This window comes from Corythoichthys intestinalis, chromosome 4 (assembly GCF_030265065.1).
Source record: "Corythoichthys intestinalis isolate RoL2023-P3 chromosome 4, ASM3026506v1, whole genome shotgun sequence".
Lineage (NCBI taxonomy): Eukaryota > Metazoa > Chordata > Actinopteri > Syngnathiformes > Syngnathidae > Corythoichthys > Corythoichthys intestinalis.
The window spans coordinates 42,786,606-42,814,209 of record NC_080398.1 but is presented as its reverse complement, the minus strand read 5'-3'; the positions used below and the strand labels follow the sequence as shown (position 1 = coordinate 42,814,209).

The following is a 27,604-nucleotide window of genomic DNA, read 5'->3' as shown; positions in this document are numbered from 1 at the left end:
AATTCCGATTATTGAAATATGTCAAGTAAAGCGGAAGTAATACACAGCACGGTCTTCGGGACGCAATGAGAAACTGACCGCATTGCGTCCCGAAAGTAAACATAATGCTTGTCATAGACCCGGGTAATGCCAATGCTCAACTCACGGCTTTAGCTCAACTCATGCTGCTGGATAAAAAACACAAGAATACCTGACTGCTGATGACAGCCGGTACAAACTACGTCAACGTCGTTTTACTGGAGATAATAGATATCATATGTATATAAAACTAGATGTAAAACACAGACTCGACTGCGTTAGCAACACTGAAGTATTGAAAACCAGATGCATTAGTAAACAGCCGCCATCTTAAAGCAGAAGACTTCCCTAGTAGGCTGTTGTGAACCTTCCAAGCGAACCTAATTAACTTTTTATCTAAAATACTCCTAAATCGGCAAAATCTTGACTTGAATCTATCTTCAAAACAGTTTTAAAACTTTCACATGTTGAAAGTAGACAGAAAGGAAATTATGGAATAACGGGAGCAATTTTAACAACTCAAAAGTTGATTCGCAAAATTAAATGAATTGAATGTCGTTTAAAGAGCATACGACACGAGAAAAAAAGTCTTGAATGGCATTATTATGTGAATTAGAATCATATTTTGAGACGATTTGACTATATACAACAATTTAGCAAAGCACAGATGACGAGAAATTAGTCTTTTAATCTGCCGGTTAGCCACGCCTACCATTAATGGGCTTTAGCGTCCCCAACAGGTGGATGACGTCAGCGGTAGACTGGGCTCATCGGTTTTACTACTCAGCCCATTGAGGGGGAATTATTCAGAACGAGGAAAACGCGACGAAGAGAGCCGCAAAATGTCATTGTTTCAGTCTCTCTACTCCAATATTTTTACAGGATATTCTTTTTATCCAAGTATTTTTCCCCAACAGCTATATAAATGGCTTGAGAAGGACCAGTCAGCCCGTTGAGGGGGAACTATTCACAACGAGGAAAACACGACGAAGAGAGCGGCAAAATGTCATTGTTTCTGTCTTTTTACTTCAATATTTTTACAGGATATTCTTTTTATCCAAGTATTTTCCCCAATTGCTAAATAAATGGCATGGTCATGACAAATAACAGTCTTGTGCTGAATGGAATATGAAATAATAAAAATGTATTTATTCAGGACATGGCAAAATTACTCCATAATGGTCAAAACTGTCAACTTCACCTTTACTGTCGCACCTCCCGAACGATATTTTATGACACCTAAATTGGACATATGTCATTTCCCTTCCCCGGCTTCGGAGAATGTAAACAAACCAGAAGGCGTGACAGCTAGCCGACATGCAAACCCGAACAGAGTGATGTTTCAAAGTCTTCAAAGTGGAAAATCCCACATAACTAGCCTGGATTATTTGACATGACGACCCGGTTGTCGATTGTTTTCGCGGATCGGCAAACCGCCCAGCGGACAGCAATTTACAGTTCGTTCCCCGGAGGAGGGTGGCTGGTGTTGTTGTGCAGCTAACGTGCTGCTGCTAATGAGCATTAGGAGAGCTTTTTACATGCCTATCAATGATCAAACGTAAATAGTCCTTTATTTAAAGGAAGTTTGTAGTGTTTACTTTGTAATCACTGTATTCGTATTTGACATAATACAAAACAAGATGTTTACTCACTTCCTTGTAAGTCCAATGGTCCCACAGCAAATATCCACGGTGAATGGGAACCTTTTGAAACTCCAAAAAGGCGCATACGCCTCTCCCTCATACAGAATGATTTTTCTGCAACCGTTTGGCTGGCATGATGCGAAAAATAAACATATTAATCCGCAAAATCAGCTGAATCCTTCGTCCTCATACACAACAGTACACTGTAGCGTGAAGAGGACGTCTTCTACCGTACACGTCACAGCGCCCTCCTCCTCAATGCAAGACCGAAGCCGGAAGTCACTCGCTTTCATGGCGCGGGATTCAAAAAACTAAATAAAAATAGCGATCACTTCCACATACATCCAAGCGGCCCATATCATTCAGGGGCATAAAATACCGCGTGTAATATGAAATAAACATGCTTTTTCGTGTCACATGCACTTTAAAGCTGCTGATAAAGAATGGGGACTTGAGTATTTTATTTACTGTTTTAAAATGTTAACTTGATACTGAAATAGTCGTTTATTTAAACCTGAGAGGCTATTTATACAATTTTTGTAACTAACGCACGAAACATTAAAAGCATCTAATAGCTTGGGGGATTTGTGGGATTTTCCACTGAGGTTGTTGGTGTGTTTTGCTTTTTTAAGACAGTTTACAATATTATTTGCACGTTTTACTGACTGACTATGCCATTTCTGTTTGTTATTTATGATGTTTTGTGTTTGTCACTGAATAAACAGGTCAGTTTCTTGTTACCAACCGTTGTGTGTTATTCAAACTCACCTAATTCAGCTGGCTAGTTGTTATCAAGAGTACTAAAACCTTTTTCAACATGAGTCTGACAACTAAGTAAGGAGGCTAAATAACTTTAAACTTTAAACCATGCTCAGATAGGTTTGTATCGTTATCGGCCAGTATCGGTATCGGATCGGAAGTGCAAAACAATATCAGTATCGGATCGGAAGTGCAAAATCCTGGATCGGGACATCCCTAATCATTACCTTTGTCTTATTTAAGTTAAGTGATAATTTATTTATATCCATCCACCTCTTTAATTTCCTTAATTCCTCATTTACGGTAGTTACCAGTTCATTTTGGTTTTCACTACTATAGAACATGTTTGTGTCATCTGCAAAGAGTATAAATTTCAGTAACTGAGATACAGTATATATATCGTTGAGATGAATATTAAATAATTTTGGTCCCAAAACGGACCCCTGAGGAACCCCATGAGAGATACTGAGATATTCTAAAGACCATTTCCCCATTTTCACATATTGTACCCTTCCTGTTAAATAACTTCTCAACCACTCCCCAGCAACCCCCCTGATACCATACAGATGTAGTTTCTTGAGTAAAATTGTGTGATCAATTGTGTCAAAAGCTTTCTTTAGATCAATAAAAATTCCAACAGCATGTTTTTTTTCATCCAATGCATTTGTGATTTCTTCTACTGCATCTGTAATTGTCATTGAAGTGGTTGTTTTTGTTCTAAACCCATACTGGCCCTGGTTAATTATGTTGTGTTTATCAAGAAAATTATTAAATCGGCAGGTAAATAGTTTTTCCAAGATTTTAGAAAATTGTGGTAATAGTGATATTGGTCTATAATTTGTGTAACTGTGCTTACTGTCATTTTTGTGTATTGGAATTACTTTAGCAATTTTCATTTTGTTTTGAAATTGACCCGATTGAAATGATAAATCTGTGTGTTTTAAAGCACCAGTCAAAATCCCCTAAAACAGCTGCCATAGTGCAACTAGTTTTTATTTTTAAGTGGTTGTCCTTCAGTGAGTTCATAAATGTGCGCGCGCACGCAACTATCAAAGTGCGCAAGCGTTTTTTTGCGCCCTCCCACAGAACGTGCTCTGTCGCTGACACTGATGTCTTTTTTTTTTTTCTTTAGGTGATTGTTGCCGTGAGACGTGCCACACAAATGTCAGTGGCCGTGACTCTCAGGCACAACAAATGAAGGCGAAGACACCGAAGAGTATGAATTATTCTCACTAGGGTTTCCAACGAGTGTCACAATTATCATCATCATCTCCAGCTTGAGGGGCGTTTGAGGACAACCGCCTTAACAGTAAAGACTGGGTTCAGAACAAAACAGAACATAGATACGAGTCCAACTGGTGCCAAAATACCAATCTCAGTTGTAAGTAATAAAATAAAGGCGCGCATGTAAATGTATTAAACATTTTGAGTTGCTCTTTACAAAAAAAAAAAGCAAGACAACATTGAAATTGTATTCACAGATGCGGACGATATAAAACTTATACATTTTTAATTGTCAAAGTCATGTAATAATATATTTTTAGGCTTGGAGGAAAGGTAGATATCACAGCTTACCTTACAGAGATCTGATGCTGAAAGTCCTCACCGGAAATGGCGTCGTCGCTCTCAAGTGTAACTTGATGCCACTTCCGGGCCAAGCCCCCCTTCGTCCATGCTTTGTGACGTAGGTAAGACAAGTGTGTCTCTGGAGAGAAGCTGGCCTCCTGCAAGAAGGCAGGGAGGCAGGCGGGCTTGCAAGCTGGCCTCAAGCCGGACATGGCATCCCTCGGTGCGGGGCTGCACATCAACCGCAAGCGGGCAGGGACCAGGAGCGCGGCGGTCGAGAGGAGGAACCTGCTCACCGTGTGCCGGTGGGTAGCTATCATGACCATCATCCTCATCGTCATGTTGCAATCAAAACACCGTCTGAGATTGACACTTTTTACCACTATCAACACACCTAATTTGATTTCTCCAAACTCCACATTTATGGAGTTCTTGTTACCTATTTGTGATTTCTAGATATTGCTTTGATAGATAATTCTGTTGTGTAAACTGTAAACCTAGGTAGTCAGCAGCATGTGACACATGATGTGATCAGTGGTCAGCACGTCTTCCTCACAGTCTGAAGATTTGGGTTTGAATCACTGTTGCAAAACTGGAACGGGTCTGCATTTTTGGATTTTCACCCTGCTCTAGTAGATTTTCTCTGGGTATTCAAGATTCTGATTCAATCAGCATACACATTTTGGTTAATTCGCTTGAACTATTAATGGTTATTTGTCTAATCATGTACCTTGGGATGGCTCACCCATTATCAGATGGGATAGGCTCCAGATCAATGTGAAACTAATGAGGACTAGTGCTACAGAAAATAGGTGGATGATTATTAATTTGATAGCGATTTAATTCTAGCCCTATAATCCCTCTCAGAAAATGGATGGATGGACTAATTGGTAGTATGCGCGAGGCTACAGCTCACCTGTGACTTGAATGAGAATAAACACTTGAGAAAACAAACAGATGGATGTACAGTGCATTCATAAACACTTGAGAAAACAAACAGATGGATGTACAGTGCATTCATCAGTTTAACTCATTTTATTCCAGGTTTTCGTTTTCTAAGTTGTGTTGCACCGAGATGATTTTTTGGCTCCTAATACCGATTCTAACACCCGGGCTGTATGGTATTGGCCGATGTTGTTACTGTACCAATACCATGTTTATTGGAAAAATTTTTATATATATATATATATGTATGGCGGAAAACACAGACAAGACTGAAAAAGCTCTGCTCTTGCACCCCTCTTTAAAACAAACTGCTGTATTTTAAGCCAAAAGAACTGTTGTGTTTGACAGAACAATATGTCTATATGCTGCCGTAGCGGATTCATGGTGCACTAAGCCTCTGAACTATTTTTAATTTGTCCGTTTTACCCTGAAAACCCCCCATTTACAGACGTCGCGCAACCGCATTGGTTTCAACCTAGCTATGAAAAAAAAAGGTAAGTAATTATATTTATTATTCAAAATGTGTCATTTTTAGCTTAGAATCATTAATCGATGTCTAATATCTAGTTTAAAAAAAAAAGACTTTAAAAAAAATATTCACTCGCATATTTTAAAATTTTAAACAAATGACATCACAATGAAAAGTTTGACGTCTGTAAAAAGTCACGGCTGTCTACCTCATAACTATCGCTTAATTGTATTTTATTTGTTACTGTCGCATTTTCCCCGATATATTACATGATAAATAATCGTTCCAAGAAAAAGGGAAAATTAACGTTTAAAAGGGTAACTATGTGAAAAAGAAAATCTCAACCACTCCTTGTTGTCTGCGATTTCTGCATCACGACCCTTGTTATATCACCATGTTTCACACATAAAATCCCCCCAAAAATCCGGCTGTGGCCATTCAAAGCTGCGTCTTGACACTCGGTGATACATGTTACATGGAGTTTTTGGATCGAAACAAGGTAAGTACGGGATAATATCTCGTTAAAATCTTTCATTTTGCTCTCGCGTGCTCTCGCCTCTAGTTTGGGTTTTGCTGTTTAATTTTATTTATTTATTTTCTTTATAAAAATGCCCTCCTGTTCAAAATTTTCCTTCCCAGAAAATTGGGATTTTAAGCTTCAATGATGTATCACACATGCATATAAGACAATTTTGAAGTTTGGCCAATGTAGTGGACCAAACATACACGCGGACAGTGGTGTTTCAACTTAGGTAAAAATTCCATTTAATAAAGTCACAAAACAAACAGTTTAACACAAACCTTGGGCCCAACATAAAAGTGGCCAACATAACAAAAAGGCTTCAACCAAACTGACCTCGACGCCAGACACATCTCTGTGGCCGTTTAAATCAGGGCGGACTCGACTAACGACCACCTGAAGGAGGTATGACAAATTAACCAAACATTGTCAATTTAATAAAACAACAACAGATGGAAAATATATACATATTCAAACAATAACTAATGTGCATTTAAACACAGTGAAAACTTTACTCCAAACAATCATAATTGAATCAACTTAAATAACCCCCCTTCAGAATGGTAGGTGCCGGATCTTACACAGCTGTGGTCGTTACCTCAAATTGGCAAAGAAAATATAATAAGCATTCAGACTAGGCCTGAACGATATTGGAAAAAACTATTGTTGCGATTTTTTTTAGGTGTGCAATATATTGCGATATTATATTGCGATAGTAAAAAAAAAAAAAAAAATTTTTTTTAAAGAAATATTCACTAGATGACTTGAATAGCTGTTTGGAAATACTTTGCATGACACACCGTGACCACAGTGTATTCATATAATACCGTTTCATTTGTGAATGATTAAGATTGCTGTATTATTATGAAGGGATTGTTGGGAATAATTCATACCTTAAAATATTACGCAATAATTACCTGACTCCGTTTTAGTGTTATATAAGTTTTACCTTATCACCAAACACTCTTCCAACAATTACGCGTATTCGTTCTGAAAAGAAAGGCGTCAGGAAGCCGGCATTTTCACACACGAGTGGATTTATTCCTAACAAGTAAATCTAATACAGCACTCGGGTCTCAGGTCCCTCTCAGTACAGCCTCGTACTTCCCTGTGTCTATCAGGAGAAGCACACACCCCGAGTTGCCCAAGAATGATTCATACTACACAATATGCAAATACATGTTCCTATCAACTATTGATTGGCTATGTGATATCTGCAATTATTCTTAGCTTGCTCTGATTGGTTTAAATTCCCCTGCAGGATGGCGGGGTCTTCTCTCTTTATCTCCGGGTGGTCCCTCTCAGTATGCGGGACAGCCGGGTTGTTTTCCCGCCTTTTGAGACAAAAGGGAGCGTCTGCCCCCCTTGTTGTGGTTGACTGTGGGCTTGTTCTGCAAGTCCTGTAATTGTGCCTTCACACACATCTGTTCTGTTATTTCCTGACACTTGTAGGAATGCCTCTGCCATTACATTTGACTGTTGATTAAAGTTATGCATGGTAAAACACTGTTTTCTCTTATTTTGAAATTACTTTACCTTCAGGATCCAGGAAGCCATGTCTGCACAAAATAGATAATTTCTTGAACACAATATTTGACACTTCAACAGCAGCAAATACATTAAATGACAAATAAAAGAGCAGGTGCATTCGTCCCCTGAGTTTTTGACAAAATATAACAATAAATAACAACTTCGGTAAAATAACAACAAAGTTGTAAACATATTTGAACAAAAATATTAAATATGACAAATAAGAGTTGTTCACAAACTATAACAATAAATAAGAACCTCAGTAAAACAATAAAGTTGTCAACATATTTGAACTTAAATATTAAATCTGTCAAATAAAAGTGCAAGTGCATTAGTCCCCTGAGTTGTTTACACAAAATATAACAATATAGAACTGCAAAACTGCAACAAAGTTGTAAAAATATTTAAAAAATATTAAGTATCAAAACTTTATGTGCAGCTGTACTATAGTTATTTGAAAAATACGATTTACAGTTAATTTAAATATAAAAGAAACAGAAACTCAATTGAACTTGTAAATAATTGAACTGAATAACAGCAAATAACTGATGAATAACAGAGCCATTTTAACTCCCAAGTTTATGTATTTGTCTGCATACCGTCCACCTTCCTTGCTCAGCAATTCTCAACTGGGTCTCATAGGTTTTTGGCCAAGACTACTAGTTTATCCACCATTGCAGGCTTGAGACAACAACGTTGGCACGTAACAATGTTCCCACCTGTACTAAAAAGCCTCTGATGGGAAGCTCGTAGCAGGAATGCATAGATACCTGCGTTTTAAATGGTCCCACATGTTCGACGGATTACTTCTTGTTGAGGCAACCATGGCGAGGCACTGTCAACAGGGCTGTTTTTTGTTCCTTATATTCTTGTCGATAGCCAAAATACTTCCAAAACTCCTTTTGGAGACAGTCTTCCCTATTCAACGTGCTGCTTGATTGCTTGCTTTCACTTTGAAAACGGCCCCTCCTCCCTCCGCTCTGCTGTTCGGCCCCTCCTCCCTCCACTCCGCTCTAGCAGGGGAGGGGGAGGAGCCGATGACTGCGAGCTGGAGAGAATGAGAGACTGTTCACTCTCCTTCTCGCTCCTTGCGCAAAACAAACGTTTGTGGATTTAAAAAAATGAAATGAAAAAACTATCGCACGTCCTTGCGATGGGACTATTGCGCATGCGCACATCGCGATGGCGATGTTTAAACGATATATCGTTCAGGCCTAATTCAGACAAATATTAACTCAAGTGTGCACCCATTAGAAAATACATGTCCAAAAAAAAATCACATAAATAATTAACTAAATCTTGAAACACTAATTGTGGTGGTAGTGGTAGCCACCACAGCCAAATTGGGGGTCTCAGAGCCGAACTTCAAGTCACCAGAGTGCATAAGCAATAGTTATGAGGTAGGTATCCGTGACTTATTTACAGACACCTTTTTTTTTTAAAATTGTGATGTAATTTGTTCAAAAGTTTAAAATACGCGAGTGAATAATTTTATTTTATTTAAAAAATTACTTACCTTCCTTTTAGGGCTGGGTTAAAACAAAAGCGGTTGCGCGATGTCTGTAAACGGGGGTTTCCAGGGTAAAACAGACAAATTAAAAATAGTTCGGGGGCTTAATGCGCCATGAATCTGCTATTGCAGCATATAGACATATTTTTCTATCAAACGTAACAGTTCTTTTGACTTAAATACAGTTTATTTTAAAGAGAGGTGCAAGAGTAGAAACTGCTTTTTCGGCCTTGTCGGTGTTTTCCGCCACATACAGTGGGGAGAACAAGTATTTGATACACTGCCAATGGGTTTTCCCATTGGCAGTGTATCAAATACTTGTTCTCGCCACTGTATATTATTACTGAATTACTGCATACTCACTTGAATGTAAAGTAATTTCTATCATGGCTTGATCAGGGACTGCTTCACTCATTGTTGACCATTGGTGGATCTAGACTTCAAATCCATTCGAAGTGGGAGGGTGCCAGCAAATGAAAGTTCGTTCATTCCCTGCCACCCCTCCCACTTCAAATGGATCGGACGTCTGCTCGTTATAAACTCATTTAAATTCACAGCAGAAAGATGATTGGACGACGTATACCATTATCTTCGGAAGGGCGGCGTGCGTAGCCATCTTGGATAGGGCGACCACCCGTTGGAAACTAAATCTTGAAAAGTACATTTTGTGCAGCATTGGCACATTATCTCTTAGTTCACCCTGATAGTGATTACGTCATTTTAGAGCCGCATCGTTGCAAGTCTACTTAAAGTGATCCTCTGATTTAAATACATGTAAGCTCTAATAAACCCCACAGTTGTTCTCTTGTACTAAAATATGTTGTTAGAAACACAAGCTGTTAAATCAAAGGCAATATTTTGTAATATTTAGTCCATATTTTGACCGTTAGTTGGCGCCATGGTTTGCGGGCTCGCAGTGATGACGTAATTGGTATCTTTCTGAATGTGTAGCGTGTTCAACAATTGCTTATTGCTGCCTAAACTCGCGAAGTAAAATGCCACAATCTGCTGCTTTTGGATGCAATTTCCAGTCAAATGGAAAAAAGGGGAGTGAAGTGAGTGGTCAAGGTGGAATTAATATTTTTAGTGAATAAATGTGCATAAGTGGAAGCCTCTCCCCCTTTTTGGTCCCTGTATGCATGTATCCTACCCACCACGCGCTACAACTGGCGCCCGAACATTTTTCCTGGATCCTCAGTCAAGTAAGGGTCCCATCGCGTCTGCAATAATGGTTTTGGATCTGTCCATTTATTTTTATCCGTCGGTCCCACAGCGGCTTTTTGGATCAGTCTATTTTGTGGAATCAACGGCCTAATCGCGGCTGCGATATTGCCATGGGATCTGTCTAATTCCTGGATCTTCGAGTGAGTAAAAAACGCGGATTTGGATTAGTATTGCTATCTTTTTTTGTTGACTATTCTTCGTGGGAGTTTTCCCCAAATCATACTAAATAATTAAAGCACTATGGCACGCTACAGTGACGACAGTGACTCTGACGTGGACCTTACAACAATGTTGGACTTCATCAGGGAATGCGTGTTTGCGTACTGCTGAGCTCCCGAGTGAAGAGTGGTCAAGGTGGAAATATTTTTTGTGAATAAATGTGCATAAGTGGAAGGTTCTCTCTTTTATACACGTATCCTAGCTACCACGCGTTACAATGTTCAAGACCTGGATTACACAAGGTGTGCTCTTTGGCCTGTACTGTATGTAAAGCACACGACAGCTCTGGATGCTAACAATCTACATAATTATATTGGGAAAACGTTTGAAAATGCAATGTGCTTACCTTGAATATCTGCTAATAAAAACGGAGTTCCCGAATCCCAACAGGATGCACTCTTGCTCCCAACTGGTGTTCCCAACAGGACTCTCTCGCATTACCAGTTTTGCCCAACTTTTGTCTTATCAGGTATTTGCTGCACGCATTTTTCCCTGAAACTCGTCTTGTGAACGACCGACAGTGCTGTCCTGCTCTTCACTTTTGAGATCTGGTTCAAATAGGAAGGGTAGAACTGACGACATGTTGGGAAAGCCAACGAGTGACAAGCTGGAATTTCGGCATTCGGGGCCAGTGACGTCACGCACTGCGACGTAACAAGAATGGCGACCTATCACTTAAAATAATTTTACAAACTTTATTAAAACAAAAACATTAAGAGGGGTTTTAATATCAAATTATTATAACTCATACTAACATTTATGTTTTAAGAATTACTTGTCTTAAAAATAGAGAATCCCTTTAAAATATTAGTACAACAATAACATTTGTTGCATGTTGAAGGAAATTGTGGTGTCAGTGGAAACAAAATCACATTTGTGAGTGTGTTTGGGAGCATCGCAAACACTGCTACTAAGCAACGGAAGAGAGGGAGTCAGATCATCTGGATGATGTAAAAGGTCTCCAAACAACTTATGCACACACGCACACACAAAATGCAGTCTAGTCCATTAAATCTCCCTCCTAATTAGGTGCAACCTGATTAGACCATCTCGGGTCGCGGTTGGGAAGGACAGACACCAGCTGTGTGACTGAGACAAAAGCCACCTTCTGTCCAATTTCTGTAGCACTTTTGCTCATTAGAATTGAAGGTGAGGTTAAGCCTATTTAAGCTGATTTAACACAAATACAGTTTACATAAACAGCATTAAGACTTACATTTATACTTGGGGGCAATTTATTCTCTAATGAACCTATGTTTTTTTAAATGAAATTTTGTGTATGAAAGTATAAAAAGTCACTTTGCATCCAGGTTTTCAGTGAAGACTCTCCTAGACCGCTCCTGTTTTGAGACCATGGATGACTCGTCTCCAGAGTTGGTTAACTTTGTGTCCATTCTAGAACATATACTCAACCATCGTCTGAAAGGTAAAAAAATAAAATACTCCGAAACATGATGTGACAATGAAAACACATTTGTACAAATTCTCCATTTTGGGTTTTCTTTTCTCAGGTCAGACGAATTGGTTTGGCTACGAGAGTCATCGAAGTTTCTGGGACTTCATCAAAGCCGCCTGTGGCAAAGTATCTCACAATTGCATCCGAAGCATCGAAAGTATGGAGAATGTGCGGTCGTCCAAAGCTAAGGTGACTTGGAGCCTAAAAGGGCCTATAATTAGGTGTTTTAAGACTACTTTTGAGTTATTCAAAACTGAGGCAGCGAGCTTCACGTCAGATTATGTAAATCAGTACATCTCAAATAGTGAGGGGTGCCGAGCCATGCCGGGTGTGGCTCATGTGACTTAGGGGAACATACTTTTTTGCCGTACTAGATTAAATTGTACTTGCACACCCACTTAGTGGGTGGCAGTGGCGCTCGAGTGTGCGCAGTATTTTTGAACCAAACAAGAGCACACAGCAAAGAGCGCTGGAGATATGAATAGCTGGACGTTTTTTGGCTTTGACTTGTAATACAGTAGGAGACGAGGAAAGACCAGTCTGTTTACTGTGTCTAAAAATGTTTGCAGCAGACAGCGGGAAGCCAAATCAATTCTCAGTTAAAGACATTAGACCCCGATCACATTGATAAGGCGCTTGATTATTTTTCACCGAATATTGCCAACGATCGTCCCTCTTTGTCAGTGTTACATCAGTAAACCAGCGAGCACTGTTAGCATGCTCATTGCAAAATAACCCCACACCATAGCAAAGGAGCTGATAATGCCTTTCTATCCAATGACACTGTCGTTTTTGTTCTATTTTTGTTTTTTTTTTCTGTTAAATTGTTGGCATATTGTCTTTGTAAGAATGTTGCTAATCAATTTGAATTTATTATTATTGATTGATTTGATTAAATTTTATTTTTCAGTATCAATTTGTCAAAAAAATGTGTGTTTAAATGTTTTAATGTAATTCAAACGTAAATGTGTATTTTTACAGGTAGGATGTGACTTTTTTTTTATTCAGGCGAATTGATGCGCTTTAAGTCTTTTCTGTTACGAACAAAACAATTTTAATAGAGTTATACTTTATTATAAGTTGATCTATATAACTTTTTTCCATTAATATAAAAAAGGACACAATGTTATGCAGAGGTGTCCTTATAATAATAATTTTAGAGACAAATGGTACTACTTACAGTGGCGGCAGAGAGTTGGGGGTGTGCGAAACATTTCCATCTTCCTCGGGGGGGCGTAACAGAAAATATTTGAAAAGCACTGGCGTAAACCCTCACAAAAAGCAGAAATAATGGTTCAACTACTAAAAGAGAGGATTCTGTTGGGAAACGCTTGTCCTCGCGTCTCAAAAATAATGTTTTTAAACTCCTCTAATGTCTATTTTTACATTCAAGTTAAAGTATTTGATATTTGTGTGTTACATATTTAGTTTTGATTGTTACATAAAAAAAGTGGGAAAGACCCTTATTAAGCACCCTCCTTAAGGTACTTTTGGCAGCCATACTGAAGGAGTGGATTATTAAATGGACAAAAAAAAAAAAAAATAAATAAATAAAATGAAACTTTTTTGTTGGATGTTTATAGTTATTAAGTTATTAATGCAACACATTTTTTTTCTCAACAGTTAGTAATTTAAAGACTAAATTTTAAGAAAAAAGCCTAATAGGCTAGTTAAACAACAAGTACTTATTATTTTTGTGATGTCTGGCTGCTAAGCAATTGGCGTATATGGTGCCCTTTTCTGGTTTCTGTGGGTTTTTTTTGTTGTTTTTTTTTGCATGTTTATCACTTGCAAAGGTTTCATTTCATTATCTAGTTTTTTGGATGTCAGCACATTATATAGTTCAACATTTTGGTTGCCATAGCAGGAACATGCATGCATGCATGAAAGTGGAATTAAGAGGGGAATTGTCGAAAACAAAAATGGGGAACAGTCTTGCGACTGAGCAAATGGACAGCAGACCTTTTTTTTCCACAGTGGTATCACATGAGAAATAAATCAATGAGTCAACGTGAAAGCTTGTCAAAGAGTAGAAAGGCCACACTGAGAGAGTAAAAAAGATACTGTAATGTAATCTCATACATGAAACGTTTAATACTTACTTTTTCATTATCACGTAACATTTTTTTCTTGTAAGATTATAACTGAATTTTAATAACTTTATTATCATAATAGTTATGAATTTATTTTTTCATAATTATAAATCTTTATATATTTGTCTCACCAGGGTCGAGCTTGGATCCGGGTGGTACTGATGGAGAAGAGATTGTCTGAGTACATCTCAACTGCGCTAAGGGACCTTAAAATTACCAGGTTTGAGTGTGTAATGTGCACTCTAAGTACACAATCATACACCGGGCACTTCATTAGGAAATATATTTTTTTCCACACTGTCGGAAAGGTATCCATTTAACAGTAAATGTACTTTTTTTTATTGTTCTAAAAAATTTTTCTATTGTATATTACATGTGATTGTGGATTTTTATCTAATGTTGTAAAGAGTAGGTGTTAGCACATAGCTGAACTCATTTCTAGCAGTCAACTGAGTTTGTGTGCGTTGCAAATGAGAATCAATCATGTTTGCAAACATGACTGCAGGAGGTATTATGAGGACGGGGCAATCATGCTGGGGGAGGAGGCGGCGCTTTTGGCCGACACGCTCATTGGACTCAACACAATCGACTTCAGGTACTGGCTGCCGTCTGCTTAATTTGTTTTGTACAACTGTCAAACGGTAACCTATATTTCTTTGGGGAAGAACCCAAAGACCTTATAGTTATTGTAGCCTACGAGTGTTTCCCAAGTTATTTATGTTACGTGATCCAAGTGAAAAGTCTCCTGCAGTGCCATGGCGCGTGAGTCTTCCTGTCATTTTACAGACGTCTCCGCTGCTCTCCGTGGTATTCTCTGTTGACAGCTTTGTGCTCTGATACTAGCCTCGGAGTCCACATGGTTCTTCTCACTCTAAAACAGTGGTCTCCAAACAATTCCACATAGGGCCGCAGTGGGTGCAGGATTTCACTCCAACAAAACAAGACCACACCTTTTCACCAATCTGGTGTTTTATAAGTGTAATCAGTTGATTGCAGTCAGTTGCTGCTTGTTTTAGTACAAACCGCATTGGTTAAAAGGTCTGTGGTTGATCGGTATGAACAAAAACCAGGACCCACAGCAGCCCTCGAGGACCGGTTTGGAGACCCCTGCTATAGACCCTACCCACGTGATGTCACAACTCCGCTCTCCTGAATGGTACCGCCCAATTGTCCGTCAAAACATAGTGTTAACCTGTTACGGCTACGTACATTCCTCCTATTTACGGCGTGTTTTTCTGTTCCTTAACATTGATAATCAAAATGGTGAAGGCGTGTGTGGCTGTTGGTTGCACTAACAGAGAAGATGGAAGGAGAGACTTGAAGTTTTACCGTATTCCGAGGGATCCAAAGAGGAGAGCGAAATGGATGGCTGCAATTTGACGTGAAAACTGGGCACCAAAAAATCACCACAGACTATGTAGTAGTCATTTTATATCCAGTAAGATGCATTTAAGATATACTTAGAGGGTTTTGGGCTGAAAAATAACCACAATTAAGATCACTGCTAGGCTAATCGCCGACAACATACACGTATGTATGTAGTGAGAGTGCTATCGCTAAACCATATAAACATTAAAAGCCTTAACTCCATTGACAAACGACATGAAATACATTAGACTTGACAGTGGATGTTAGCAATAACAAAAGATTTTGAATTGAAAATTTCGTAACTCACCTTTCCAAGCACAAGATAGATTCCTGCCGAATTTTCGTGGACGAGGACCTGTTTCACCCAACCAGCAACGAAGTATTTATAAGCCTCCAAGCTCTTAAAGTTTTTCAAATTTTCGTGAGAATAGGCTGATTTTGTGTGGACAAGATAATTGTAAATATCAGCGTAGCAGATGTCAGGCAGACAGGGCGAAGACAGTGGGTTGAAAAACATCGATTTGGGCATCAAATATGGATCTGGCGACTGTATAGAACGAAGCTTTTCCACATAACGCCTTTTATGCAACACATCCAGTGAGTTTACGGCATCAGAAAGCACCGGGTCTTCCATGAAATGCATTTTAAATTCCTCGATCAATTGAAACCAATGCTAATACAGAGACAAAATGACGGACAAGTGGGCAGAACCATACAGCGAGCACGTGGTTTTGTGACGTCGGTGGGTAGGGTCTATAAAAGAACACAGAACATCCTAGAAGAAGTTGTTAATTGGCTAACATGGGCAAGATGTTATGGCAGGGGTGGGCAAACTTCCACAAAGGGCCGCAGTGAGTGCGGGTTTTTGTTGCAAACCATCAAGAGGACAGCTTTTCACCAATCTGGTGTCTTACAAGTGCAATCAGTTGATTGCAGTCAGGTGTTTCACGTTTCCCCGGACCTCTCATTGGTTAAACTGATTGTGCTGGATCAGTTTTAAAAAAGACCAGGACCTACTGCGGCCCTTGAGGACTGGTTTGCCCACCTCTGTGTTAGGGCAACCCAATCAGAGACAGTCTGACAGAGTAAGGCGGTTCTTACTGGTATCGCTATTGCAATAGTCGCAATGTCAGTCTTTTCTAATAATGTGTAACCCAAAGTAACTAGTAACTACTTTTTCAGAAAAGAAAACTCTTTACTTTTCAAAAGTAACTACAACAACACTGCACATTAAGCGATATATATATATATATATATATATATATATATATATATATATATATATATATATATATATATATATATATATTAGGGCTGTCAAACGATTAAAATTTTTAATCGAGTCAATTACAGCTTAAAAATTAATTAATCGTAATTAATCGCAATTAATCGCAATTCAAACCATCTATAAAATATGCCATATTTTTCTGTAAATTATTGTTGGAATGGAAAGATAAGACAAGATGGATATATACATTCAACATACGGTACATAAGGACTGTATTTGTTTATTATAACAATAAATCAACAAGATGGCATTAACATTATTAACATTCTGTTAAAGTGATCCATGGATAGAAAGACTTGTAGTTCTTAAAAGATGAATATTAGTACAAGTTATAGAAATGTTATATTAAAACGCCTCTTAATGTTTTCGTTTTAATAAAATTTGTAAAATTTTCAATCAAAAAATAAACTAGTAGCCCTATTCTGTCCTCAATGTGTGTGAGTACACAAATTGACAGATAGCGAACATAAGTTCCAAAAAGAAATCAGACGGTGTGGCAAAGTTGCATGGGCTTTACTGACGTCATCTCTTTTTGACAGGAGCACGTTTCTTGTATTTTTGTAAAACTGAAAATAACAAGGCAATGTGTCAATAACTTGCATAAATCACAAAATAACATAAAATGTACACACACGTGTCCATTTGAGCAGTAGCACTAGCCAATTAGCTCACAAGCATCTAACAATGTAACTGCATTTCACCATATATGTGAACAAATTCAAATACACATCATCAAGAACTATCTAATGCTCATGAATATAAACAAAGGAGGAATATAACTCACAAGCGATGCATGTATTAGACACAAACAGTGTGATGGGGCTATGAGAACTGCCACTGAATACTGGATGCGGACGTCAGCTGGTCTGAATAGCACTGTCTATTAGTGTGAGTTCGCGTCGACATATAATCACGTCAGAAAAGCGCGCTGAAACCCAAATAATCAGCTGCACTGAATCGCCAGCAGAGGGCGACATTAGACCACATAACATATGCAGGTCACACCCAAGCGCCAGCAGAGGGCGGAAAAACTCCATAAAACACAATTAACAAGTTGGCCTTTCACTGTACTGACATTTAAATCTGTCTGAGCGGGCCTAGTGCGTTAATTGCGTCAAATATTTTAACGTGATTAATTTAAAAAATTCATTAACGCCCGTTAACGCGATAATTTTGACGGCCCTAATATATATACATATATATATATATATATATATATATATATATATATACATTTTTTTTAAAGAGTTGTCTGATTTTATCAGGTAGCCAATAATATCGACCTATAAAAGCATTTTAAAATGATATCGGTTAATATCGACATCTGTTTGTCATTATCGGTTTTGGGCCAATATGTTGTCTTCAAGGTGAATGCAGAAGCCTTCTGCCTTTGTACAAGGGCTGGTCACATCCTAGCACAGCAGTAATGCTTATTGACCATTAGATGTCTCCAAACTAAGACGCTTGGGATTTGTTATGTGAGCAGACCATTTGGCCTAGACATCACAATTCATTCATTTTCCATGCCGCTTTTCCTCAATTAGCCATAATATATTAAGTCCACAACTGCATATATCGGTATTGGATTTTTGGAGTTGGACAATATCGGGATATTGGTTAAAACATCATTATCGGACAATTCTAGTATCAATGCGTTGTGAATGTTTTTGTGGTAAAAATCTAAGGCTAGATGGCGTATTGTTGTGTATAATACTTGTTTTTGAAAAGAGAACAAACGCTAAAAGTCCTTTCAAAAGACAGCAAGTCAGAGGCTATGTGCAAAGTTTGCTTGGGTGTTCTTTTGCACTTCAAACGAGACTTTACGTTGTACAAACCATAGCAGGATACTGAAAAAAAGTGCAAATGAGTCTCCTACAGCAGCCTCTTCATTGGACTGTACAACACCTTCTTAAAACTTCTTAGTGTGTAAAAAGCCTCGCGTGCTGTGATGTCGATTCAGATTGGACCAGAGTGGAAATCCAATTGAAACCACACAAGACTAGACTGTCTTGCCTTGTACATGACAAAAATCCCTCTAATACTATGTAGGGAGGTGATACACGTAATCATTGATAGGACAGGAAGGTGAAAGTCAGGACTGATATAGGTATGGTTGTATATATTAGTTTTGAATTGAATGTTTCTTTCTGGGTTTGACAATAACAAAACATCAGTACAAAATATTTCATTTGGGCAATCTTACACTCTGCTGGCTACCATTGCGAATATAACACAACCAAACCTGGAAATAAGGTCATCAGAGTCCCTATGTATGCTGCAGGTTGATAACATGATAGTTTGAACCACATTTTATTATGTTCAGGCTCAGAATTCATATGTTAGAGAGTGAGGCAGGACAAAAGACTGCCGTAATTCCCGTGATGCTGCCCTAAATGACCTCAACAACCTGTTCCCTCTCCATAGCTTTTGTCTGAAAGGTGAGGGTCTCGATGTCGGCGGCCCCTCGGTCATTGACTACACGCCTTACTTGAAGTTCACTCAGAGGTATATAAGTCAGCCATGGCACTCCGTGTTGTTAGATATGCTCTGACCGGGTACGGGCATCGCTCCTCCTTGTTGCAGCGCCGACAGCATCAGCAGCGACGAGGAGGAGATGCGCACACTGGGCAGCAGCGGTAGCAACAGCAGCACCCCGGACAAGAAGGCCACAGCTGCCTCCATCTTTACTGAGCAGAGCAACTTGGTCAGCAAGTGCAAGCGCTTTGAGCAAAAATATCGAATGGCGATGGAGCAGAAGGTGTGCTCAAGCATAGATGAACAACATGAATGGTGTACAGTGGTATGAAAAAGTATCGGAACCTTTTGGAATTTCTCACATTTCTGCATAAAACCCCCATCAAATGTGATCAGATCTTTGTCAAAATCACACAGATGAAAAAACAGTGTCTGCTTTAACTAAAACCACCCAAACATTTATAGGTTTTCTGATTTTGATGAGGATAGAATGCAAACAATGAAAAAAGGGGTTAAAAATAAGTAAGTGGAGCATCACATTTAATATTTTGTGGCGCCCCCATTTGGCAGCAATAACCTCAACCAGACGCTTCCTATAGCTGCAGATCAGTCTGGCACATCGACTAATCTTTGCCCATTCTTCTCTACAAAACTGCTGTAGTTCAGTCAGATTCCTGGGATGTCTGGCATGAATCGCTGTCTTTAGATCATGCCACAGCTTCTCAATGGGATTGAAGTCTGGACTTTGACTTGGCCACTAAATGAATGGGTATTTTGTTCTTCTGAAACCATTCTGAAGTTGATTTACTACTGTGTTTGGGATCATTGTCTTGTTGCAGCATCCATCCTCTTTTTGGCTTCAACTGTCTGACAGAAGGCCTCGGGTTTTCCTGCAAAACATCCTGATAAACTTTTGAATTCATTCTTCCATTAATGATTGCAAGTTGTCCAGGCCCTGAGGAAGCAAAAAAGCCCCAAATCATGACGCTCCCTCCACAATGCTTCACGGTGGGGATGAGGTAAATGTTGGTGAGCTGTTCCATTTTTCGTCCACAAGTGACATGACGTTGTGTGTTACTCCCAAATAATTCAACTTTGTTTTCATCTGTCCACAAAATATTTTGCCCAAACTTCTGTGGAGTGTCCAAGTGTTTTTTTGTGAACATTAAACATTTTTTTTTTTTTTTTTTTTTGACAGCAATGGCTTGCTCCGTGGAGTCCTCCCATGAAGAGTATTCTTGGCCATAGTTTTACATATAGTTGATTTGTGCACAGAGATATTGGACTGTGCCAGTGATTTCTTTAGCAGACACTCTAGGGTTCTTTTTTTTACCTCTCAGAGTATTGTACACTGAACTCTTGGCATCTTCTTTGGTGGATGGCCACCCCTTGGGGGGAAAAGCAACAGTGCCAAACTCTCTCCATTTGTAGACAACTTCTCTGACTTTCGATTGATGAACATCCAGACTTTTAGCGATGATTTTGTATCTTTTCCCAGCTTTATACAAATCAACAATCTTAGTTCGCAGGTCTTCAGACAGCTCTTTTGACTGAGCCATGATGCACGTTAGACAATGCATCAAGACAATTCTTACCAGGTGTGTGTTTTATAGTGGGCAGCTTTAAACCACTCATCAGTGATTGGGCACACACCTGACTTAAATTGTTTGGTAAAAATTGGTTTCAATTGCTCTTTAAGTCTCCTTAGGCAGAGGGTTCACTTACTTATTTTTCCCTTTTGTCATTGTATGCTATCCTCATTAAAATTTGAAAACCTATAAATGCTTGGGTGGTTTTAGTTAAAGCAGACACTGTTTTTACATCTGTGTGATTTTGACAAAGATCAGATCACATTTGATGGTGATTTTATAGAGCAATTAAGAAATTCCAAAAGGTTCAGATACTTTTTCATACCAGTTTATGTAGTAGGACATTTTTTTACAACCATGAACAAAATCCTAATGGCTTTCTTCTCTTTTGTTTTCATGTCAGGCCTACCTTGAGGAGCTGGTGCGTCTGCGTGAGGCGCAATTGGCGGAGGCGTCATCACACCACAAAGCTCTTGAGCAGAGTCTGGTTGACATGCACCTGTCGCACACGCTGGAAAAAGAACAGCTGGAGTTGATCATTTTGGAACTGCAGGATCAGCTGTGAGTTTGTGGGGCTTATTTGTAGTGTCCACGTCTACCAAGTTAAACTATTGAATTAACGAAAAGCTGTCATTCTCTTGTGTGAAAAACAAATTCAATGTAGGCTCCTAAATCCGTCCATTGAAGACGTGTCACGACTCTAGGAGCTGACGGAGCACTCGCCCTGTGATTAAATGCAAATTAAGTCACATTCATTGTAATGTAATAGGACTAAGGGGCGGACATGTTCAAGTCAAAGACTGATAAGGCTTATCCCACTCACTGTACTGTATGAGGATAATTATGTAGGATTAATTATCACACACGTATTGTATTGTATTTATAGACAGTGAGATTCTATTGGCTATTTAAGAATGATGCCCACACATTTTTTTAAAAACAATTAACAATTTAATTTTCACACCATGCCTTTGTTGGAATTACTTTTTTGGCTACATGAGAGGAGCAAACTATTAGAAACAGCTATACATGTGATTTGCTGCAGTTGCACTGCACATACACTATAATGTATTGAATGAAGACCATGTTGACAGTGTCAGTCGAGGCCAAACTTTTTGGGTGAATAAGGATGTCTCTCATGTGTGCAGGACAGTGTTGAAGAACAATGACTTGCGGTCGCGACAGGATCTGACAGTCCACTTGACTAATCAGTGGCCGTCTCCTGACGCCTTGGATGCCAACGCTGTTGCCTTGGACACGCTGTTGTACAGGAAGAGCCCAGGAAAGTGGGAAAAGTATGTCAAGGGATTTTTGGTATACTGTAGTGCAGTGAGACCAAACAATTTATTAGAGTGTTTGATACAGTGGAACAACTAAAGCTGGGTGACTTCTGAGGAGTCTAATTTCAGAACAAATTTCTCCTTGAACCAGTTAATAACTACCAATAGTTATAAAAAAAAATGTTGCTTCGGTTTAAAATTTTTCATTTTATTTAGTAGAGTCTAGTAATGGTACGCATGGGAGAAATATGTTTTTTTTAATATTGTAAACAGGTCTTAGGTGTCTGAATACATTTTTATGTCAAAAATGAACAAAAAAATGACCACAACCTTTGTCTCCATTTGCACTATCGTGCGATTTTTGTTTTTTGTGCAGCAAGAGCCTCCACAATCTACCTACTGACATGAGCCTATCACAGATGTCCCTCGAACCGTCACATGTGCTAACACTGGAGGCCAAACCACACTGGCCACGCCAAGGTACACATCCCAACTCTTCCCTCTCAAGCCAATATGTCTTGACCAGTAGCGTTAGGTCTAATGATGGCCTTCACACTAGTAGAAGCACTGACTTAATTTTACAACATGAATTCAATTTTTTTTTCCTCCAATAGTTTGTTTTTATTCCATAGTATGTTCTTAGCTGTCCTTCTTTCATAATGTTTTCATTTTTCTTTCGTTTAACCATTTAAGAAAAATTATATAGCACTTTTCAGGACACTCAAAGACATTTTATATTATTATTCATACATTCCCCACAAGGTGGTGATCAGAAGTGGGTAGAGTAGCCGAGAATTTTACTCAAGTAAGAGTAGTGTTACTTCTATATAACATTACTAAAGTAAAAGTAGTCATCCAAACATTTATTCAATTGCAAGTAAAAAACTATTCTTTGAATACTCAAGTAATGAGCAACATTGTGAGTAACTGTTTACAATGTCAGATTAAAAAAAAAAGTGGTATATTTCTTTTCTCAGTACAACTTCATCTATATGAACTGTAATTGTCATACTGTACTATAATCTATTCCATTATCATGTTAGGCCAAAAAGATGACACAAAAATAATCAAATTCCGACCAGAACAACACTATAAATATCACCCGTCTAAAGAGCATGAGCTCCCCCTAGTGTAGAAAACCATTGTTATTTCTGATTGGTATCATGTGGTAATTGTTGCGACGTTTCATTGGTGAAACCAAGTCAGCCACTGGCTGTATCGCTGGCAAAAATATAGTCAATATGTAGAATACACAGGAAAATGTAAGGAGTCTCATGGGGCCGAAGTAGCATAGTAAGAGTAGTGTTTCTTCTTCACAAATCTATTTAAGTAAAAAGTATTACGTGGTAAAACCACTCTTAAGAAGTATATCTTTGTCAAAAACTCAAGTAAGTGTAACGGAGTAAATGTAACGCGATACTACCCACTTCTGGTGGTGATAAGCTACTTTTGCAGACTAACAGAAGCAAGGCAGCCAATTTGTGCCATCGGCCCTTCTGATCATTACAAACCATACACTCATACACTACTTTCACACTGGCAAGTTGGGTGAAGTGTTTTGTACAAGGACATAACAAGTGTGCACAAGCGACCTGCTCAACCACGTTCGCTACTGTAACGAAATGATTAAATGTCTGGCCCACAATAAAGTTAATATTTTCCCATTCAGATTAGATGGTCAGAGCAAGCCTCAATTGATTAGCCAAATATGTCATTTGTAGGGTTGTTCCGATCATGTTTTTTTGCTCCCGATCCGATCCCGATCGTTTTAGTTTGAGTATCTGCCGATCCCCATATTTCCCGATCCGATTGCTTTTTTTTGCTCCCGATTTAATTCCAATCATTCCCGATAATTTTTCCCTATCATATACATTTTGGCAATGCATTAAGAAAAAAATGAATAAAACTCGGACGAATATATACATTCAACATACAGTACATAAGTACTGTATTTGTTTATTATGACAATAAATCCTCAAGATGGCAGTTACATTATTAACATTCTTTCTGTGAGAGGGATCCACGGATAGAAAGACTTGTGACTTTGTATATTGTGACTAAATATTGCCATCTAGTGTATTTGTTGAGCTTTCAGTAAATGATACTGAAGGCCATGCCCAAATGCATGATGGGAAGTGGAACCATGACTGTGCGTAGTGCTACCAATTGATATATCTTCTCTACGTTGGGAAATAACATAAGGTGTTAAGAAAAAGATCAATTGCTACCTTGCTTCCCCACATTGCTTCTCATGATATTTCTAATCGTAGGGAGAGGGATTGTAAGGCTTTAGCCAATCAAAATAAGGCTCCAAAGGCTGCCCAAATTCACTCTACTCGTTCTACGCTGCCTTTTAGCTCTCTATATAGGCAAAACGGCACCATTACAGTTGGAGCGCGACACTGCGTGAGTGGGTCGTGCAGCGCATGCATTAATTGCGTTAAATACTTTAACGTGATACATTTTTTAAAAAATTAATTACCGCAGTTATTGGGATAAATTTGATAACCCTACCTTAAGCCTAAACTAAAGACTCTGGATAAGTGTAACATATTATGTCTGTAACGTTAAATACAATTAGAAAACGATTTAATTAAAAATATATATATATTAAAAAAAGGCATGGCCGATATTTTTTTGTCGATTCCGATACTTTGAAAATGACGTCATCGGGACATCTCTAGTCATTTGCCATCAGTTTGCAATAATACAGTGTTACCCCACTCCCAAAAATGTCCTTTTTTCTATTTCTATTTCAGTCATGTGCATTTCACTACTCATACTGGTCCTTCTAAAAAAATATAGCCTATTGTAAATTTTGATATTGATAAAGTTCATTATTTTCAGTAATGTACTGATAAACATTAAACTTTCATATATTTTAGATTGATTACACACAACTGAAGTAGTTCAAGCCTTTTATTGTTTTAATATTGATGATTTTGGCAAAAAAGTCAAGAAAAACCAAAAATTCCCATATCAAAAAATTAGCATATCATGAAAAGGTACTCTAAAGAAGCTACTAAGCTAATCATCTGAATCAACGAATTAACTCAAAACCCCTGCGAAAGATTCCTGAGGCTTTTACAAACTCCCAGCCTGGTTCATTACTCAAAACCGCAATCATGGGCAAGACTGCCGTCCTGACTGCTGTCCAGAAGGCCATCATTGAGACCCTCAAGCAAGAGGCTAAGACACAGAAAGAAATTTCTGAGCGAATAGGCTGTTCCCAGAGTGCTGTATCAAGGCACCTCAGTGGGAAGTCTGTGGGAAGGAAAAAGTGTGGCAGGAAACGCTGCAAAACCAGAAGAGGTGACCGCACCCTGAGAAAGATTGTGGAGAAGGGCCGATTCCAGACCTTGGGGGGCCTGCAGAAACAGTGGACTGAGTCTGGAGTAGAAACATCCAGAGCCACAGTGCACAGGCGTGTGCTGGAAATGGGCTACAGGTGCCGCAATCCCCAGGTCAAGCCACTATTGCACCTGAAACAGCGGCAGAAGCGCCTGACCTGGGCTACAGAGAAGCAGCACTGGACTGTTGCTCAGTGGTCCAAAGTACTTTTTTCAGATTAAAGCAAATTTTACATGTCATTCGGAAATCAAGGTGCCAGAGTTTGGAGGAAGACTGGGGAGAAGGAAATGCCAAAATGCCTGATGTCCAGTGTCAACTACCCACAGTCAGTGATGGTCTGGGGTGCCATGTCAGCTGCTGATGTTGGTTTACTCTGTTTTATCAAGGGCAGAGTCGATGCGGCTAGCTATCAGGAGATTTTGGAGCACTTCATGCTTCCATCTACTGAAAAGCTTTATGGAGATGAAGATTTCATTTTTCAGCACGACCTGGCACCTGCTCACAGTGCCAAAACCACTGGAAAATCGTTAACTGACCATGGCATGACTGTTCTCAATTGGCCTGCCAACTCTCCTGACCTGAACCCCATAGAGAATCTTTGGGATATTGTGAAGAGGAAGTTGAGAGACACCAGACCCAACACTGTGGATGAGCTTAAGGCGGCTATCGAAGCATCCTGGGCCTCTATAACACTTCAGCAGTGCCACAGGCTGATTGCCTCCATGCCACACCGCATTGAAGCAGTCATTTCTGCAAAAGGATTCCCGACCAAGTATTGAGTGCATAGCTGATATAATTAATAGGAAGGCTGACTTTTTTTGTGTTAAAAAACATTTTTTTGTATTGGTCGGATGAAATATGCAATTTTTTGGGGAAAGGGATTTTTAGTTTTTCTTTTTTTTTTTTTTTTTTGCCAAAATCATCAATATTAAAATAATAAAAGGCCCGAAATACTTCAGTTATGTGTAATGAATCTAAAATATATGAAAGTCTAATGTTAATCAGTACATTACAGAAAATAATGAACTTCATCACAATTTGCAATTTTTTTGAGAAGGGCTAGTATTTGGTAGGTTTGTTAGCATATTCCCATGGCTGGCCAATTCACATTCGAGATTGGACGTCTATTGCTGGTTATTTGCACTGAAGGAGTTAAGATAAAATTAAGATCCTGTTTTTTGACTTAATCATTTTACATGCAGGAAAAGAGCAGTCACCGTCTCTCCGCGGACTGTGCGGCTCTCTCACATCCGTCAACAGTTTCAGGTCTTTGGCAAGTCTGCGGTCCAACGAGTGTCTGGCTAGTCCCGCCGCTGAAGTCAGCAGTCCTGGCTTTACTCCTACGTAAGGCCCTCCTTCACTACGACTCTACCAGCCATCTTCTTGGCGCACTAATATATTACCCTTTGTAGAAATGTACATTCTTGGTCACTGGCAGGTTTTAGCATGCTGTTGGAATGAGCTTATTCAATTGAAGCACTTTCTGACATAATGTAACTTTAACTTGAATGCTTTATACAGTATTGGAAGACCTATTTCATGTGCCAACATCTGAAGAGTTGGTCTCTCTTCATTGTCGCCAATTGTGGAAGGAGGATCATGTTATTTGCACTTTTATGATGCCATCATTGTATAAACATCTTTAGTTTTGAGGTGTTTTTGTGCCTTTGTTTTCAGTGTCGTGCACAATGCTTTTTTTGTTCTCAGGTTATGACAACTATGATTGATATCTACCCCACCTCAGTTGAATGAGATATGTTCCCTTTAATAATTTAGATTCCAATGCAGTAATTCACTTTGGCTTGTGATGACTGTGGTTGAAAGTTTGGCTTCTGCTGAATGTGTAGCCGAATTCTACAAATGGCTTTTGTTAGTTCCAGCCATTTGAAAAAAAATGTTTATGGCTTTTTAAACTTTATTTTTGAATAAACGTGATTGGGGAAAATGGTCTGATTTGGGAGTTTTATAGTAAAACTATTGAAATCACAACTTGATTTTTTTTTTTTTTTTTTTTTAAATAAAAATCACTTTAATTCCCATTCAATGTATGTATTCGCCCAACATTATTCATGAGAGTTTGGGCAGTGGATGGGGGATATACTTTGTGATTGCTGTAATTGCTAATTATGATTCAAACCATAAATACAGCATAAACTATGATCCCAAAACACTTGTTTGAAATACCATCAAACCCTTCTACACTATGCCGTGAAGAACACAGTAAACAGATTTCAGCTAGCTTATAGCTAGACTCCTTTATATCTTGTAACAGCCTTGCTGTGTGTCAGAACATTGGACACA

At 38.8% G+C, this 27,604-nt stretch overlaps 2 protein-coding genes across 2 annotated transcripts in view; one reads left to right on the top strand and one right to left on the bottom strand.

The window, feature by feature from the left end:
• LOC130914593 (ATP-dependent translocase ABCB1-like) overlaps positions 1-4,113 on the bottom strand; it is a 48,379-nt gene extending 44,266 nt beyond the window's left edge. The window contains exon 1 of the mRNA XM_057833944.1: positions 3,996-4,113. The gene's annotated coding sequence lies outside the window, so the exon portion shown is untranslated. The remainder of the gene's footprint in view (positions 1-3,995) is intronic.
• On the top strand, positions 4,073-27,279 carry rundc3b (RUN domain containing 3b). The gene is made up of 11 exons (XM_057833951.1): positions 4,073-4,291; positions 11,714-11,829; positions 11,915-12,048; positions 14,087-14,172; positions 14,458-14,547; positions 19,033-19,113; positions 19,192-19,366; positions 21,076-21,233; positions 21,821-21,967; positions 22,329-22,432; positions 26,506-27,279. Exons 1-11 carry the CDS (start codon positions 4,197-4,199, stop codon positions 26,649-26,651), a joined length of 1,332 nt encoding a protein of 443 aa, XP_057689934.1. The 5' UTR covers positions 4,073-4,196; the 3' UTR covers positions 26,652-27,279.
• Positions 27,280-27,604: the final 325 nt, after the last annotated feature.

Excerpts from the sequence above, each read along its gene's own strand:
- rundc3b (XM_057833951.1), top strand. The coding sequence starts at position 4,197 with ATGGCATCCCTCGGTGCGGGGCTGCACATCAACCGCAAGCGGGCAGGG. Across the intron at positions 14,548-19,032 it reads CTCAACACAATCGACTTCAG|CTTTTGTCTGAAAGGTGAGG; the intron begins GTACTGGCTGCC and ends CCCTCTCCATAG. Across the intron at positions 19,114-19,191 it reads TACTTGAAGTTCACTCAGAG|CGCCGACAGCATCAGCAGCG; the intron begins GTATATAAGTCA and ends TCCTTGTTGCAG.